The 18,312-nt window shown below is 35.2% G+C and overlaps 1 protein-coding gene across 2 annotated transcripts in view; it reads left to right on the top strand.

The window, feature by feature from the left end:
• SLC30A9 (solute carrier family 30 member 9) overlaps nucleotides 1–16,436 on the top strand; it is a 34,178-nt gene extending 17,742 nt beyond the window's left edge. For both annotated transcript variants that reach the window (XM_074541562.1, XM_074541563.1), the window contains 3 exons: nucleotides 4,987–5,116; nucleotides 7,889–8,002; nucleotides 9,520–16,436. In XM_074541562.1, the coding sequence (XP_074397663.1) occupies nucleotides 4,987–5,116; nucleotides 7,889–8,002; nucleotides 9,520–9,564 (289 nt within the window). In that variant the 3' untranslated portion in view covers nucleotides 9,565–16,436. The remainder of the gene's footprint in view (nucleotides 1–4,986; nucleotides 5,117–7,888; nucleotides 8,003–9,519) is intronic.
• Nucleotides 16,437–18,312: the final 1,876 nt, after the last annotated feature.

The following is an 18,312-nucleotide window of genomic DNA, read 5'->3' as shown; positions in this document are numbered from 1 at the left end:
TTCAGTGTGTGGAATTCTGTAGCAGTCAGCAGGACATGCTGCAGTAGTACATGATGCCATGGATTCTTCATGTTATATGCTTATAAATTTACTCATTGCTAATTTTTCCTTCTGAGCAAGTCTGCAATGTGTAGTAAACTGATAGCTCACTGTAATTCTAAATCTTGCTTAAATGCTTTTCAATGAGCTGTTTAGCCTTACCCTATTAATCTTGATTTAGAAGCAAACTTCTTTTTGTTTTCTTTTAGATCTTTATTTAGGAATATATTTCTGTGTAAATCAGCTGAAGTATTGTAGTGCTTTTTTAATTTGAAGTAGTTTTTGAGCTGTGGAGGGAAAACCTCCATATCCATTAGTTAATGATACCAGAGTACTTGAAAGGAACTAAGTGCTGGCACCATCACAGTTCCAAGCAAGAAGTCTGGATGACATGCCCTTCATTCCAGAAACCAAACAAGAATCCTATTTGTTACAATTTACACATGTCAGTAAATTAGGTATTTGTGGTGGCCCTGGATTAGTCTGAATGGTGAAGAATGGTGAAGAATGTGTCAACAGTGCTATGTTAGAGTAGGTGAGTTCACATGTACATGACTTCTGTAGTTCTTTTTTCCAAAGTGCACAGGTGGCTTTTGTTTGTCTCAGGCTGAAATAATAAAATTTTTCCTAGGCCAAATACCATTTTATAATGTATTCCATTTTGTAGGTGGCTCTAATTTCCCAACAGAGCAGACTTAGTTCATGTTCTTCTTGTTGTAAACGTTTTTTAGAAACAAGTACTTTAATTAAAAAAAAAGCATAAATAATAAAAGAAATAAAGACTTGTGAGAAACTGTGAATTTTGATTTTTTTGAGGTTAGAAGCTGAAACATGTTTAGGTGCTTATCCTACTCTCTGTATTCACTTTGTCTTCAGTTATCTCTTTCTTAGATCCATGATGTTACCAGCTTTGATTTCTTTCAGTGTCCACTTTGTCTTTGACTGAGTTCTTACCACAAGTCTGCTGTCTCTAGCTTGGGTAATGTACTTCTTCTAAGATGACATCTGGTCTTAATCTCAGTTCTCTGCAATGTAAGCTTGTATTACCCTTGCTTGTTACTAGGTATAGGTAGGTATGATTTGGAGAAAAGGCTGAAAAAAACAAACCTAAGGCTGAAATAAGGAAAAAAGAAATCATAGAAGCTGAAATGAGGAAGAGGAAGCCTTTTAATATTAAGTATTTATCCAAAGGGCTACCTGTATATTTTCCTCAACATAAGCTTTGGACTTCTAGGAGTGTCAGCATTTTCTTGAACATTCAAACTCACATTTTCTTAAATGGAGATGTGTAGTAGTGTGTTGTAGTCTTACATATCCTTCTGAAACCAAATGTAAAAGAAAAAGCTCCAGATTACTGGCCTGCTTCTAATAGTGACTAATATTTGCTTTTTTATTTCAACCTTTCAGGGCTTTCAGTTCTCAATGCAATGTTTTTTGCAGTTGCTGCTCCCAGAATATTCCTCCCTTATTCTTTCAGGCATGGTTTGCAATGTTTACCTTCAGTTGTGTTTTGCCAAGTCAGGAGGAGATCTCTTAGGGAATCATTCAGTATTCATCAGAAAGTATTTTAGATCCAAATGGACAAAAGGATCCCGGGGTTCTGAGATCTACTCCCTCAGCCCCTGTTAGCACCACACTTAAATTGCTGTTCCAGCAGTAGCTTGCCAGAACATTGTGATCCACTGCTAATTATAAAGTATTTGATTATCAGGCAATACTAACTGCTGTCCTACTAAAATAAGTCTCTCTGGTGGTGATATTTTTTCAACTAAATCTTTGATTCTTTAATTTTTTTTTATAGCAAGATTGTTTGACCAGATCTATATTCCCTGAAATCTTAATGACTGAAATTAGTGTTCTTAATATAGAATTTTTCTCTCCACCTTTCTAACTATTTTCCTTCAGTTTTTGTCAGGTGAAACTGTCCTCACTTAAATAGGTGGACTTATTTACTCTTCTTAAATTTTGGCACAGTGTTGTTAATCTGGTTTTTGTTTTAATTCTCATCAGCACGGCTAGATGAAAAATTAATTTGCCTCCACAGTTATTCTTAGTTCTTTTAACTCTTGAATATAAGTTGTGGAACCTGTTGGATTAGAAGCATTTTTTTTCATTTAAATATCCAGTATGCTTCTCTGCTCTAAGTAGGGAAGTGCTTTATTGTACTAATATAATCTTGCTTTTTTAGATTAAGAAGACAATTAGTGCATGATTTTTCCTATTCTGTTTAATCAGTAACAATTTTCCATTTCTGTCTAGTAGCAGGCTTGTTTCCATGTTATCTTTTGGTTTTGATATACTTTAAAAAAGTTGGTTTGTATCACACTCTGTGACTTTTTCTTCTGCTTCTCCTTTCATCTTGCTGGACTTTATAATTTCTCATTTCTTTTCATTTTTCTTAGTAATTTCTAGTTGTGTCCCATATTTAACTCATGATCCTGAATAGGCTTTCAGAGTTGCTCTCAGGTGGAAAATTATTTGATTTTATTTTTGCTATACAAACATTCAATTCTTAACTCTCATTGACACCTTTGGTGTATAAATCATTCTTGTGTTCAGCTTAACTGAACTATGGGAGATTAGCCCTTCATAACTGTGAAATAAAATATGTGATGTGGTACAGACTCTGTCCTGATTCTGTTCTTATGGAATTTAATCACAGATTCCTAGACATAAGCTATTTTCAGTGACAGTTTCATCTTTAATTTTACTTCATTGTAACAGCTGTTGTGTAGTTGTGCTTCTGTTGTGCTGCAAAATCTGTCATTCTGGTTTGAACAAAAACCAAAAATATTACAACCAATTGCTCAAACCCAGTAACTTGATGTTCTCTGACAAATTTTTCATTAATTTGAAACTTGCTCTTTTCCCTAGTTAGAATTTATGGTTTCTACTAACCATCCAGAAGCTTCCATAAACAACCTTTGTAGCTTAAGATTTACCTTACACACCTGTATTTTTGAATGGTTATTGATTTTTTTCCTTCTGATTCACTGTCTTGTCTTTCCTGGGCAGATTACGTGCACTAAGGTAGACTGTTTTCCTCCATATTTATAGAATATGCTTAATTTAACTGAATTTTATCAGGCTACTGCTTAATGAGAATCTCAAATACCACTTGTTATCTTCTTGCTTAGTTCTGATAGGCACTTGATATGTCTTCGACATTTTTGAATCACGTGGCTCCAAATTCTCTTTATTAACCCATCTGTTACTTTAAATACCCTCTTTGGAATAAGGTAGTTTGATGTCATGTAGTTTGCTCCGATTAATACTGTTTTGATTTGATAACTTCCTGCAGAACAGTTGTGTGAATTGGAATGGAGCTGGAAAGTCTTTATTGGTACCAGTAAGCTGATGGTTCTTTTAATCTGCTTAAATATTTGCTAAGATGTATTTTTTGGTTTCTCTCTATTTAGTTCGTGTTCTGTTTCTTTTTTAATATGCTTACCTCTCCTCCACCCTGAGTATTACAAGAAGTATTCTGTAAAAATTTCCTGTGATTATTTGTCTTGTAGTTTCTGTCTCCTGTTCTGTTTTGGCTGTTCATTCTAACAGGCTCCTTCCAACATAATGCCTTCTGCCTTCTTCCTGCACTGCCTGTGAATTTATTTCTGATTTATAAACATTCAGATGCAAAGAAGCATTTCTAGTTGGGAAGAGTAAATTTGCTTAAGACAAAGGGCATGCTAAATTTACAGATTCTGTGACATTCCACAGTTTAGTCAGGTTTGGTACTTTCCATCAAGTGAGCTGCATTGCTGAATCTCTTGTGTTAGAATTTACCAAATAGTCAAGAATGCATTTTTCTCTTAATAAAACTAAAAGTCTTTGAAATCTTTTATACTTGTTTTACTTTGAAAATGTTAGAAGCAAGAATTTAAAAAATGTGAACCTGTTGTGATTTGTGTCCTGTGTTTTAGTGTCCACTTGTTTTTTCTGACTTTGCTGGGAAAATATGGAAACTTGCTCTGCAGTGGCAATTTAAAATTTTCTTGGCATTGAAGATAAACTGAGTTTTTGTTAATATAATGAGGAAAAAATCAAGTATTTTATTTTGTGTGTATTTCACTCTTGAAATTTATCACAGTATGTCTTGGTCCTCAGTTTGCTTCTTATCCTAGAAAAATTAAGATCTTGTTTACTACCTATATGCACATATTAGAATTTGTCCAACAAGCTGGAGCAAAACTCTGCTACAGAAACCCAGAATTTTTCAAGGGACCAAAATTATAAACATTAGAGCTTTCATGTTCTAGTATTTATTAGGAGCCTTTAAATAAAAAGAGATTTTCAGCATTTACAAACAGGTGTATCTTGATAAGTTGTGATTAATAGCTCTGAAGGATCAAAAATGAGTTCCAAACACAATATCCATAACTTTTTCTGAAGTCAGATGTATTTTTGAAAACTCTCCAAAAGATTATGCATTTACCAACTTTAGGAAAGGACACTTCTGTAATTGCAATGTGTCCTTTCAATAATTCTCAACAGGTTATTGTTCCTTTCCTCAGAATTGAGGGTACTTAAAGGCTGTTGAATAGTGTCATGTATATGCACAAGAAATTCTCTGCAGTGGAAAATAAGTTGGGCTTTAACTTTTAACACAGAATAGTTAAATTTTCACATTTTTAATTGTGGAATTTTTTAAATATACTGTTAGTCTAGTTCTGAATCTGTGATGCTTCTGGTTGTCTGTCTTTTATTGCAGTGATTTACAGATATGTTGGTGTTGCAGAAATCTGTGGAAGTGATATAACCAGTTAAACATAAATCAGTATTTAATGGAAGTGTGGGTGGGCAAAATGAGGTTATTTTGTTAAAGACTGACCTTTTAAAATTACAGGATCATTTTGTGGTGACAGTATTGTAAACATGAGAAGTCAAACTAGCTAGTGGTTTGTTCTGTGTTGTTTTACATTGTCTTTAAAAATGTATGTGTTTCAGAGCAATTCATGATGTTAAAGCCACAGACATGGGAATGAGCAAAGTAAGATTCAAGGCAGAAGTAGACTTTGATGGACGTGTTGTTACTCGGTCTTACCTGGAAAAACAAGATATTGAACAGCTGCTACAAGTATGTAGAAAAAATTGCTTTTGTAACCCCCAATATTTGATACCTACTTTCCAATTTCAAGTACCTCTAAACCCAAGACTTGAAAGTAGATGAGATACATTTCACTTCTTCCTTTGAAGGGTTGCAGATGTTCTTGCTTTGTGTTAGTGTTTTAAATGCACTTAGAGAGATCTGTATTATGTGCTGCTGAAGACCTACTTTTGGCCTGAGAAGGAGGAAGGCAGATTATTTTTTTAACTCATTACCTTTGAAATTGGTTCATGTGATCAGAGCCAGGTGCTAATAATGCCAAGGTTGTGCGTTTGCTCCCTGCACTGGCCATTTATATAAGGGTTGGAGTCAATAACCCTTGTGTGTCACTTCCACTCTCAATATTCTATCATTCTGGGATTCTTTTTTTTTTTTAGAAAATGCAAATCTGTAAAAAAAATGATGAGAACATAATTATTCCAATACATTCATTGAATTACAAGATCTGCAGTTAAAACTAGAAGCTGTCATCTGCAAATAGGCATCTGTTTTGAGAGAGCCATTTGCCCTGGGTGTTGGTGGTGCTGTGCTGGGATTTACAGGTCCAGCTGTTCAGACTTGGTGTGAATATGGATTGCCTGCATTATAATTTAGCATTTTGATGATGTTTAAGAATTAGCCATCTCTAGAAAGTGTCAGTCTCTGATTTCAATATAGTTCAGGGTAGCTTTTCTTAAGCTCTCTTTTCAAGAGACAACTAATTCTCTGCTGTATTCTATATGGCAAAATTATGAAATATGAAGAAAATAATTATTTATCTAAATTAAAAGGAGAGTTTTAAGTGAGCAAAATGTTTTGACAAGACAATGTTTTTGTTTTCACTGGTAACTTTCTTATGTACATTTATTTACAAAATTTCTTTTCTACCCTTTCAAAATGAAATGCAGATATCTGCATTTTGTCTGTCCATTAAGCATGCCTTAGAAGTTATGTTTACTTTTAAATTTTACATTATAATTTTTAAAATCATTAAGTCAGTGTCCCAGTTTTAAAATCCTGTTAATGTCAAAATAAGAATTAGGTGTGTGTATGTATAGTGCAATATCTGACCTATTCATCTATCTACAGGACTTCAATTTAATACATTTTGAGAGGAAGAGTGCTATCAGCTTTGTACCACTGAGACACTGCAAGTTTGCCTGGTTTTATATTACCAGTTGCTTTGCTGTTGCAGTTTTTAGTACACTAGTCTTCTTTTCATGGCTTTGTTAGCTTTTATTCTTTACCTGGTATTCCCTTTGGCAATTGCATACAACCTCCACTAGTTCTTTCAATACCTCAAGTGTTGTTGGGAAAGATCTTCCTGATTGATTCTAGGTTGGCAACTACTTCTTTCATAGGTCATTGTTGTTACATATGGTAACCTCATGTCAGCTATAAAATTGTCATTGAAGGATAGCTCCTTTCAGAAGGCTTCAGCCATCTGAAGTCGAAGGCAGACAGTGTGCTTGCCTTTTGACCTATACTTTTTCAAACAAGCAACTCATTCAACTAGCACTGCTGTCAACATTATTCTTTCTACAGTTGTGAAGTATTTGTTGAAATGCTGTCATTTAGATTACCTTGGTGTTTTTCTTGTTAGACTTGCTGTGATTGTAGCCATGGGTTATTGTGGTTGAGGTATGTTTTAAGCTTGCTCAATTCATTATTCTTCTTCAGTATTGGAGTAGTGAGAAGGGAAGAGAAGTTGCTGTCATGCACTTGTATACACAAGAAGAATGAGTTGTTTCATAGTTTGCCTTTTTGCAATAACATACTTATCCTAAACATACTTCAGCTGAGATAAACTACAGGACAAATGGCTTCCAGACAGGTTGGTGTGAGACCTCTAAGGAAGGTTCATGGCTTTAAACTGAAAGGTGATGGACATAAAGTGGATACAAGAAAAAACTCTTTACTGAGGTGGCCATGGTGCTGAGACAGTGGACCAGGTTGCCTAGAGAAGTTGTGGATGCCCCATCCCTGGAGTTGTTTAGAGCTGGATTGGATAGGGCCCTGAGTAACCTGGTGTAGCAGAAAGTGTCCCTGCCCATGGCAGTCGGGGAACAACTAGGTGATCTTTAAGGACCTTTCTGACCCAAACCATTGTGTCATTCTATGGCAATACTGTAGTACCTGCTTTGGTGCTGCTGATATCTGTAGTGTTTTTAGAGAGTGGAGTTTAAAATCCTGTCTTCCTTAATCTCATTCTTTCCCTTTTTTATGCTGTTGGTCTCTTAGTCTGACTTCCAGTCAACTGTCTTCAAGTTTCTGATATTATGGAGGAGTCATATTTACAGCAGTATTTGTCATAATCCCTGTGGACTTTCAGATGGGTTGGTAATGTAATGCCCAGAGAAGGCAATGTAATGGAATAGCAAGAATGTAGAAAATGGAGAAAGAATACACAGGGGTACCCTGCTCTGCCTTGCTATGAAGAATACCTCAGAAACTTCTGGAAAATGAAAGAAACTCTTTAAACTTATTTGGAAACTTAAGGATGAAGTCAATTGAAGATAGAAGAAGGTTTTGTATTAAATGCAGGTGTAATGACAGAGCCAGCTGTTTTCATCAACTAGATGCTACTCTTCTGGGTCTTTGAGACACAAGAACAGATGATGTTTTGAGAGTAAATGGCAAAAGCTGAAGTGTTTTGTTTAAGTTTTTTTTTCCTCCCTCTTGAAATATGTCAAGACCCTCTGGAGTGTTATTCCTTTATTTTCTTTTCCTCATCTCAATCTCTTAAATTTAATTTCTTCCTAGGAAATTCAGCAAGTGAAAACCCTTGAAGAATTAGAAGCCTTTATGCTTAAGCATGGTGAGAATATTGTTGACACGCTGGGAGCTGAAGTAGACAGACTTGAGAAGGACCTGAAGGTAAATTTAACTGCTTATTAGTGAGTGTGTATTCTGTGATTTATTTTAAACAAAATCTCTGCATCTGCTTTCTGGGATTTAATTTGGAAATATGAGTGAAGGAAGGAAGTTGATATTACAAGTGCAGGTTTTCTTGCTGTAGTATTATTATCTATGTTCTGACCACCAGCAAATCCTTACTTTGCCACTGATCCATTTATTAAATTTTTTGTTCCATTATATACCAACATAGAAAAAATTTTCATTCAGTAGACCTGAATGTGTCTTTTTGACTGTATTCTCAGAATGCTAGACTACTTATAGGCTGTTGAAGTCTGTTTTGGCTGGCTGTAAAAAAGAAATGTTTTTTAACTGGTTCTTAGCATTGTATCAAATATTTCTGTGTGATGGGACTACTACTCAACATCTTTGACTCTTGTTGAAGCTGTACAGTGTTTATTTTACTTTACAAAAGCCTCTCAACTGTCTTATATATTTATATATATTTTTTTTCATTATGCAATTTAAATATTCTCTAGCTGATGCAAGAAAGGGTTGTTCCCATTTTTGATTTTCTAAGTGTATTGGGGCTGTCAGTCTTACCTTCTTGGTATGAATTCAGAGCTACCAGTATACTGACCCCCAGATAAATGCAGTCCTGCCATGACTGTTCCTTCTGGCCATGAGACACTACTCAAGAGCATGTCTGTCCTTGCTTGTTATATTTCATGAATATTCTAGTTTAAGTTTCTATCCTTAGGGTTGTCCTGTTTAAGAATCAAAATATTATTTTTGATTTTAATTGCATCATCTGAATCAGTTCTTCATGCATGGTTTTTGAGGAGCAGGATCATGCCTAAATTTTTTATAAACATGGATACTGCTTTTTGGTATAGGCATATATAAATATATATATATATATAAAAAATATATATATAGTGATTGTGTTGGTATTGAATATGCTTTATTGAATATACTAGTCAGGTTCACATGCTGGATGTCTTTGAAGTCATGACTTTCTCATGGATCGTACAATTCATGTAATGGTGATAACATATTTCTATAATATCAGAAAATGCATATTTCTTCATAGAAACAGTGTTCTGAATCTTTATAAATCGCTTCATGGCAGAGAACAAATTATTTCAGCAATCTTACCCATTGTTCAGGAAAGTATCTGTTAAAACTTTAAGAGAGTGAGATATTTATATACATGTGTATCTGAACAGTTTATATAAAACTCTACTGCCTTGTTAAAATTGAGAGCTCCTCCATATTTCATAAAGCATAAGAACGAATTTATCCATGATGTTGAAAAGTATTTTTCAAATAAAAAGATGACTTAGCCCTCCAAAAATGCCTTATAATACGGACAATGTTTATTGAAACTCTTCCTCGTTTTAAAATAGTTCCTATGTTACCCAAAAAGGAAATTTGTTATCTAGTTGATAATATCATACCAGAAACACATTACTTGTAACCATGTGCAAAATTGCATTTGAAAATTTTCAATTCATTGTTTTTAAATTTTATTTCAGCAACGAAATCCTGATGTTCGTCATGTGGATTTGGAGATACTGTAGACTTGAACAGGAGAAGTCTCCAGGTTGCTGCCTTTGTGGGAAGAAGTGACATGAAGGGCTGTAAAGCTTCTGGGATTGCAGAACCTCAGCACCATACCTCGCTTCCTTTGCCCTCTGCTTCCTGGACTCCTAGCACTGCTTCTGTTTCTGGAAGAGTGCTAGACTTGCAGACAAAAATTTCTATGGAAAAATCAGTTTCAAAAAGCTACTTGAGTTAAATTCCACAGGAGAGTCTGTCCAAGAATATTTGCTGTGATTCAGAACTTACAACCTAACAACCAGGTTTAGTTAGGCAAATACAGCTGCCTGAAACTATACAACACATGTAGTTTTCCATTTGTGTCCCTTTGCAGTCTGTTTGCACTTCTTTAGTTTCTTTCAAGATATCATTAAAGGTTCTTGGGAGATATTAAGATTAGATAGGAAGAGTTTGTTCCAGTGGAACCTGCCAACCTTAAATTGTAATTTTTCAACTGTGTGATTGTTTCACAGTTTTTCTTTTCTATGAGATAAATTGTTTCATATGGGCGCTGGCCTTATCTCAATGACCATGACCTGGAAACTTTTTTTTTGCCACCATTATTACTGCACTTGAGGAAAATGATGCTTTTCACCTGAGAGGAGCCAGCTGGATGGTTTAGCCAGAGTACATTGAGTTACTGTGAAAAATTACTGTGTACAAATTTTGGTGCATTTCCTCTCTTTAAATTTTGGTTTTTTTCCCTACTTTAACATTTGTTTTCTTACTTGTAAATATCTTCAGATGTGATCTTGGAGATATTTATGGTAGTGCTTATTAAAAGTTACCTGGCATTTTTGGCTTTTTATATTTTAATAGACTCTATTGCCAGATATGGGCTTTACTAGAAGATATGAGAGATGTAGCTGGAATATATAATAGTAAAAAATTATCTATTTATAATTAAACAAATGAATACATTGTATTTTTAATTTATTTGCCTTTAGATATTACCTGAATTCAGAACCACTTCCTCTGAATTTTTGTATAACTTGACCTTGCTTTTTTAAGAAAGTAGAGTAATTCTATCAGTGGTCCTCAACAATCCAGAGATAAGTGATTAGTTTATAACTTGGAAATGTGAAATTCTAGAGCTGTGTACTATTGTCTCAAGGCTTTCTGCAGTAGGTACTCAAGTTGTATCAGATTCTTTGAGACCCAGTCTTTATTAATAAGGCCATGAGTACTGAACATGTGAGTTGAAATATAAGTGAAATAACCGTATTTAAGTAGCACTGAGGAAAAGTCTTTATGCACTTTAATGTACAATAAGATTTACTCATGCATGACAGGTGGCAATAAGACCATCCTAGTAACTCAGTTGCTGAGTAATGGCTGAATTGCTGAAAGAAGAAATGTTGATATGAAACAAAAGTCTTCAAAAATCAATTTAAGATTATAATCTAAGTGTTGCAGCAAATAATTGTGGAGACCAATATGTACAGATTTGACTAAAAGCATTTTAGTATTTTTTTTTTCATACTAGGTGTCTCTTTACCAGTGAGCAATGAGAGTTTAAAATAACATGCCTTTTTGACAACTGCAAAGCACTTTGCATGCTGGTCGTTTTAAGTAGAAAAACATTCCAGAGTTAAGTTACAGATGGGGCTTCACAGTATAGTAATTGTGGGTGAAAGGGTCTTCTTGGTACCCTTTTCCATAATCCCTATCCACTAGTGGCTTCTTTATAGCATATTACCTTATGATGGCTGATTCAAAAGAAGGCTTACTTTATCTGGTTTTCTCCTATTGCAAAACTAGTTAGTATATTTAAAAGCCTGATGATTTAAAATGCAGTTTAAGGGTAATTTGGAAATCTCCCATATCAAATAAATGAAGCATATTTTTAGCACATTATAAATAATTTACCTTTCTCCTCACCCTTCTATGTAAAATTCATCTCATCTCAGTGTGCACTCTCCTGGTGTTAGTCTTATTCATGAAGAGCACTGGAATCTGGTAATGCATAACCTGTTTTCTTCTCCCTGGAATATTTATATGCATTTTGAATTTGAATAAACATATTAATAAACCAGATATTTCAGAAATCAAAAACCTGAAGAGAAGTAAAACTGGGAAAAGGTTCTTCCTGCCGAGGTTAGTGAAGACAGCCAATGTGATCCAAGTGGTTTGCATGCTGGAGTTACTGATGAATGAGTGGTGTCAGTGGGCAGAACTTTCCCTGCAAGCTTAGTAAACGTTATCTCAATAGCAAAGTGTTCCTGTATAATTTTCAAGAGGAGGTATGAGCTTATATTCTTACAAGACATCTGCTCCAAAAGCATATTAAAATGTTGGGGTTTTTTAATTCATTTGAGGTGTAATTCATCTGAATTTTGACCTTAGTTTCCTTATTTAAGTCAGAAGAATACCCATTCGCCCCTTTTGTTTATATTCAAGAAAGAATTGAGTTAATTGTATCCTAGTTTGCTGATTATAGCATCACCATGTGTTAAAGTCAAGATGCCAGGACCTGAGTGTTTTTGGGTACATTACTGCTGACCAGTGTCTGTTAAAGTGACCTGGATGGTGATGTACTACAAAAAGGCAGGCAGACTGGTTTTGGCAGTACCTTGGAAGTTTACATGTCATGCAGTTGGATGGAAGTACTGATTCATTGAGCCTCCCAGGTTCGAAGAGAATAGTAATTCCAAGCTGTTACATTTTAATTTGTATGTTAAAATTCACAAATTGTTTTTAACAGATATGACATTTTTACTGTTTTTTTTCTTTAACTGCCTTTAAAGTCAAAACTTTGCGGTAATGTGGGTCCACTACTTAGTTTACTTTTATTTTAATGTTTTTGAGGAAAATAATTAGCTAATAAATTTGCATTAACATTATGGAGTCTTCAAATTAAAGAACTGTACATGTGTGGAGGAGTGAATTTTAGTTTATCACAAATGCAATTACAAAATAGGTTTTTTTACAGAGTTAAGGAAAATAAGTGAGGATTTACCTAACAATAAAGTTATATCCTAGGATTTTTTCCATTAAGGTGTGGTGTTTTAAAATAATTTATTTCTGTAGACTGCCCTTGCAGGTTCTATTTTTTCAAGTTTTGTTCAAAGTATGGCTGCCCACCCTCTCTGCTTTGTGGAAGATTCTTACATGCTGTGCAGTGACTCGTGATTCTGTAAAACTTGCAATGTTTTAGAAACTTGTCCTAGTGTTCCAATATACTGAATGATCTGAATGTATTTGAAGTCCAAGTTGGCTGGATACTAATAATGCATTTTTCTATAGAGGTTTTTCTTCTGTAAAGGATAAAAAAGGATAAAGTGATTGTCTTTCCCCAAGCAATGAACTTCAAGTATAGTCTCCATTATACACTGGAATTCAGCATTTGATGTGGTGTCCCTTTCCCCCTCCCCTTTTAAAGCATTTATGAAGGATACAGTGCTAGTAGTGAACACCCCAGTGGATTACTGTGCTACAGGGACTGCTTGGTGGTTTGTGTTCTGGTTCAGAAGTACTGGGGGAACACATTTTTACAAGGACAAGTTTACATCCTTTATTCCCTGTGACTTATCCTTGAACTGAGGGCTTTTTAGACTCTTATTTTTTCCTTCCTTGAATTCCCATACAGATTTTATTGTTTTTTTAAGTGACTTACTTTTTGAGGAAGAAGCTATTTTGAACATCTTATATTTTTAAAAGCAGGGGTGAATTCTACTCTTGGTCTGTGAATTTTGTACTGTACTTCATGTTCATTAATAGTTAAGAATAGTGATTACTGCTTTGAAAGCTACAAACCATGTTAGCCAAAACCAAGTTTTCTGATCCTGTCAGATTCTTTTTCATCAGTGTCTGGAGACTGATTTTTGAGAGATTTCTACTGCCCCTTCTATGATAAAAGGAGAGTACAGGAATATTTTTAGGTATGTTTTGTCTATTATGCGTTGATTGCAGTCCTGTGTCCTCTTTACTTGTAATAATTTTAGCTGTTTTTTCTTTCTTCTGCAGCAAAGAAAAAAATATGCATTATAGAAGTATCTCTAATAGTGATGAGTACATCAAAAACAGTCTTCATGCAAAGAGTTTTCATGGCCTTGTCTATTCAAGGTGTGGCAATTTTTGAAAATTATCAATGAAGTAATCATGTTTCTAAACTTGACTTAGATGTTTTCCTTAGAGAGGAAACCAGAGGACCATATTGTTTAAGGGTTGAAAAAAAATGTTTCCTTTTATGGTCACATGTTCTTGAGGCATTTTGGCATGGTAGAACAATTGATGACTATTGACTCCTGTACAAAACCTGCCCTTCTGTGCATACCTAAAGGCTTAAAGAAGTGACTATAAAATGACAGTGTGCTTTTTTTCCCTTCTAGCTTAAGTGTTGTGCTGCTTCTATTATTGTTGTCTCTGAACAGAGAGTACCACTAACATCTCTCTTGCAGTTCACCTGCATAATGTAAATGAGAAGTTGAGATGTACCAAAAAGACTTGTTTTTAATAGATGGTTTGCATAGCTTAAGTAATTTTTCCTTTCTTGTTAGTGAGACACAAATCATTAAGATCAAAAGTAGACTGTATTACATAAAAAAAGAAATAGGAATCCAGACTCTAAAGCACAGTAGTTCAGTTTTTGAAATGTATGTCCTCTGAGGAAAATAAAACAGAAGCTTTAAGTGGATATATGGTCTATAGAAGCTGCAGTCAGGCTTTGCTGAAGCCGAAGAAATTAAACTAAAAGTATATGATTAAAAGAAAAGAATCCAAAGAAGGAAAAGACCCAAGACATTGAGCACCTGGAAATAAGAAAGGATGAAAATAATCTAAAAAACTTATCCAGAAATAAGAAGTAATGACTGGAGAAGAAAAGAACAATAAGAAATGATATTTTATTAGAATGTCTAAAACTAGGTAGGATGATGTTTTCTTTCTTTCACCAATATTCTGATAGTTGAGTAATTCCCCCAGCAAAAGCTCTTTTTTCTTATACTGAAAATCAGAGCCTCTATGTCCTGATATGATGTTCAGCCTTGCAGGTACAAACCTATTTGTCCCCTGAAAGCTGCTAAGGGTGATGTTGTAATCTCAGTTTTTGTTGGTGAGGTATGTGTTTGGTAAGTGGAGGGTGAATAATGTTATTTGTGGAAGTGGGAGCTGGAGTGAATTAAAAAGAAGATTACTTGATTCTTTTAGACAGAAGATGACTGAAGCACCATACTGAATGTGCTGTGGGAAAAGTGCTCTGTTCTAAGGTCTGCAGAATCCTTGCAGTGGGCTGTAGTCATTGATGAATACATTAGTCTTTATTTTCCAATTTGCTGAGATGTCTGTGGATAATTGAATCACATTCTGAAAAGAAGATAAAACATTCAAAATATAATGTGAAAAGGATGTATGTTTTTTAAATACCACGGACACTATAGCACATTAAAATAGATAGGCAGAAAATATTCTGTATTATGTAGGGCGCTTGTGGACATTTTTTTCCTGTGTAAATAAAAGCCACCAATTAAAATGAAAGGTGGTGGTTACTTTTTAGAAGTGTTACACTAACAGCAAGCCCAGTCAAATTTTTGTATAGCCAGCATTAAAGTTCTGTTCTAGGGAAGAGGTGCCTTTTAAAATAGTGGAGTACAGATCCATAATCTAGCATAAATTTAGTTTTTGTAATCTAAATTTAGACTGTGTTTAAAACTTTTGAGGTTGTGATCAGCTGCTTCAAATCTAAAGTCAGAAGAAAAAAGCCATGATGTGTAAATTATGTAATATGAAAGGGATTTTGTAAGTTTCTCTTCAAATTAAATATGCTGAAGGACTGTGTGAAAAATGAAAAATGCCTAAACTGTTTGGAAAGCATTTTGGCTATTGCCAAGATGGTATTAAATTTGAAAGTCAACACTGAGGATTTTTCACTTGTGGTAGAGGTTTCAAAGGACAATGTCAAAGTCAAAATCCGTTTTTCCATTTTGCCGTCTTTTAATCAGATTCACCAGCCCCCTTCCCACCCCACACCTTGCATTTTGTGTATTGGCTTTTTCATTCTGTGTCTTGGTTACTCCTTATTAGTATGGGGAAGTCATTTTGATTTGTGAGGTGTAGACATTGGAATAATTACCTGCATATGTTCTTTGTTTTGTGATTATACTTGAATTCAGTATATTCTGTATCGTGGCTGGAAGTTGTAATTACTCAGTAAAATGTTACATAGCCAGTAAAGGTCGTGTTCTGTTAATTTAAGCAATTATATATGTATTGGAAAAATAAGCAATAACACTGGTTTTAGGCAGCTGATGGTTTGCTGTGTTTCTGAATTGCAATTGCATATAAACTATTTTATGGATGCAAAACAAAAGAAAGGTTCTGTCCATCTATGCGTGCTAGTTATTGACTCTGCCTTCACAATGCTGGCACACACTGTTCAATAGCATGTGCCTGGTGAGGGAGCAACATGCCCAGGCTGGCCAAGCTCTGTGTTTGTTCTCTGAACCTCACTGGCAGCTCTGGCTTTCATCCTGTTCACTCCCTGCCCTCAAAGAGGATGGTCCCTTCCCCAGTGCTGGGACAGCTCTTTCTGCTTGGCTCAGAGGCCCCACTGGCACTGGCTCCGGTTTGGACTGCCTGTCCTGATCCAGGTGTGAGGATGATGTGAAAAAAGGTAGTACTACAGATGGGTGACATGTCTGTGTATAGCCAAGGGTGTGAAGAATTCCTTGAAGAGGTTAGATTTATGTGTTAGGCTTGCATAGTAACCATAGTTTCACAAACCCAGCAAAGCTGTCCAAGCCTCTTAAGAAAAAGCTTGAAATTAGTCAGCTTAGAAAGGATTTAATGTACTGTCTGGTACACTTAAGTGCCACTTTCTATCACTAATACCAATAAAACTGCTTATTTATCCAGTTATGGGAAGAACTGTTTCTAATTGGGCTAAAAATTTTTATGTGGTTAGAAAGAAGAGTCAAAAATGTCAGAAATCTGGCTGAGGAAGTGGAGAAATTTGAAAAATTGGTTTTTGTCTGTATGGTATCAGATATCAGAAATAAAGTGGTCATGTAACATATTGCAGGAAAGATTTTGGCTATGCACTCTATGTCCCTATTGCTAAAGATGTTTCATTTCATAGTTTAGAGACACTCCTTCTCAAGGGAAGTTTGTTGGTTTCCTATGGTTTTATTGTGTTTGCTTTTTTTCCTCTGGTGAACCAAATGACACAAGATCCATCTGAGCAGAGAAGTGACAGACTTGAGGCCTCATCTCTTGTCTATTTGAGGTCAAGTTCAAATACTGGGCTGTCTTTGGGCTATTGGAATAACCAAGCAAGTGGTCACAGCCACTTCAAAAGAGGGAGAGAGCTCTGTCATTTCATGTAATGTAATCTGGAATCTTCAAAATCCTTTCTTTATTTGCTGTCTGTGGCATTTATTGAAAGGCCATTCCAAAAGAATTGTGTTAAATTGGGGGTAATGGGTTGAAGTGGGACCTTGCAGTCAGCTGGTTGAAGGTGATCTTAAAAGTCCTGTTCAAGAATGAATTTTGTCTGTCTTTGCAAATATTTTATGAGGGACTTATTAAAGATCATGAAAAGTAAACCTTCCTTTAGTGTTTGAATTAATTTTTTTTTTGAAAACCCTAGGAAAAGGGACATAGTTTCTTCTTTCACAGAAGTTGTGACAGCTCAGCTCCCAGTAAATTACGTGCATTGATTTACCCAAGCTCTTTGTGATTTTATTATTTTTTTTTAAATTTAGATTTCAGTTCTGATGCTGAATTGGGGCTTAGTAAGATCTTTTCTAGGTTCTCTTTCTGACACCTGAGGTGACTGAAATGTTATTCACTGCTTTAGTGTAAACTGATATTCAGTGTTTTAGAGAAATATTTTTTTCCCCAAATACTGATTCAACAGCAGTTTGCTATTAAATCAGGCTACTCTGGAGACACAAAGCATTAAGTTTAGGGTTTAAATTTGAGGGTTTATTTTTCTCCAAGGCAGTCAGTCATAAAGAAAATCCATCTTGAATTTGATGCACATAAAAATGCATTCATACATGAGCCTCTGTCTCTGCATGTTGTAACTGTACATAGATTGGCTGCAGATTTGTACTCACTGATGTGTCTCATGAAAGACAACTTTCTCAGCATCTCAGCAAAAATAAAAATGAAATACTGTGAAAGAAGATGCTAATGAATGTGGACAACTTGGAAACCTTGAGGCAAGAAAGACTTTCCAGTAAGGCAGTAGCTTGAACCCATTCTGCTCCTTTCCCTTTATGCTGTGCACTGATTTCATTGGTTTTGACCTTTACTGTACAATCTCAGTTTCCAGGTGGTTCGAAACAAGGGTTATAGGTGTAGAAGACTAATTCCAAAATCTGTGTTCTGGGTTCTCCATCTGATGAGTAGGTAATTGGACAGTTCTGGATCATTGAGGGAGATGTGCAGTGGTACTCTGGCTAGCATTTGGTGGGTTTACAAATGTGCCAAGGTCAACTTTATTCATGGAAATGTCTCAGCCTGGAACAATCTTCCTGATGCTCTAGGTGGGAAAGATAACCCAGGTGTTTCCTTGACATTCTGTTTGCTAAGAGACTGTGTTGGAACTTGCTGCTCTGCTTCTTTGGATTATCCTTTTGCAAATAATAATTCCCTCTTTCCATCAATAAGTAGTTCAGGTTTTGGCTCTTTGAGGTTTTCACATAATTTTGGAAGAAGAATTACAGCTTTTCAATCACATTGCTACCAAGCATTTTTGAAAGGTTTAATTAGACTTTTTCTGCTCT

Source organism: Zonotrichia albicollis, chromosome 5 (genome assembly GCF_047830755.1).
Source record: "Zonotrichia albicollis isolate bZonAlb1 chromosome 5, bZonAlb1.hap1, whole genome shotgun sequence".
In the NCBI taxonomy this organism is placed as follows: domain Eukaryota; kingdom Metazoa; phylum Chordata; class Aves; order Passeriformes; family Passerellidae; genus Zonotrichia; species Zonotrichia albicollis.
This window is presented reverse-complemented; position numbering and strand designations above follow the sequence as displayed.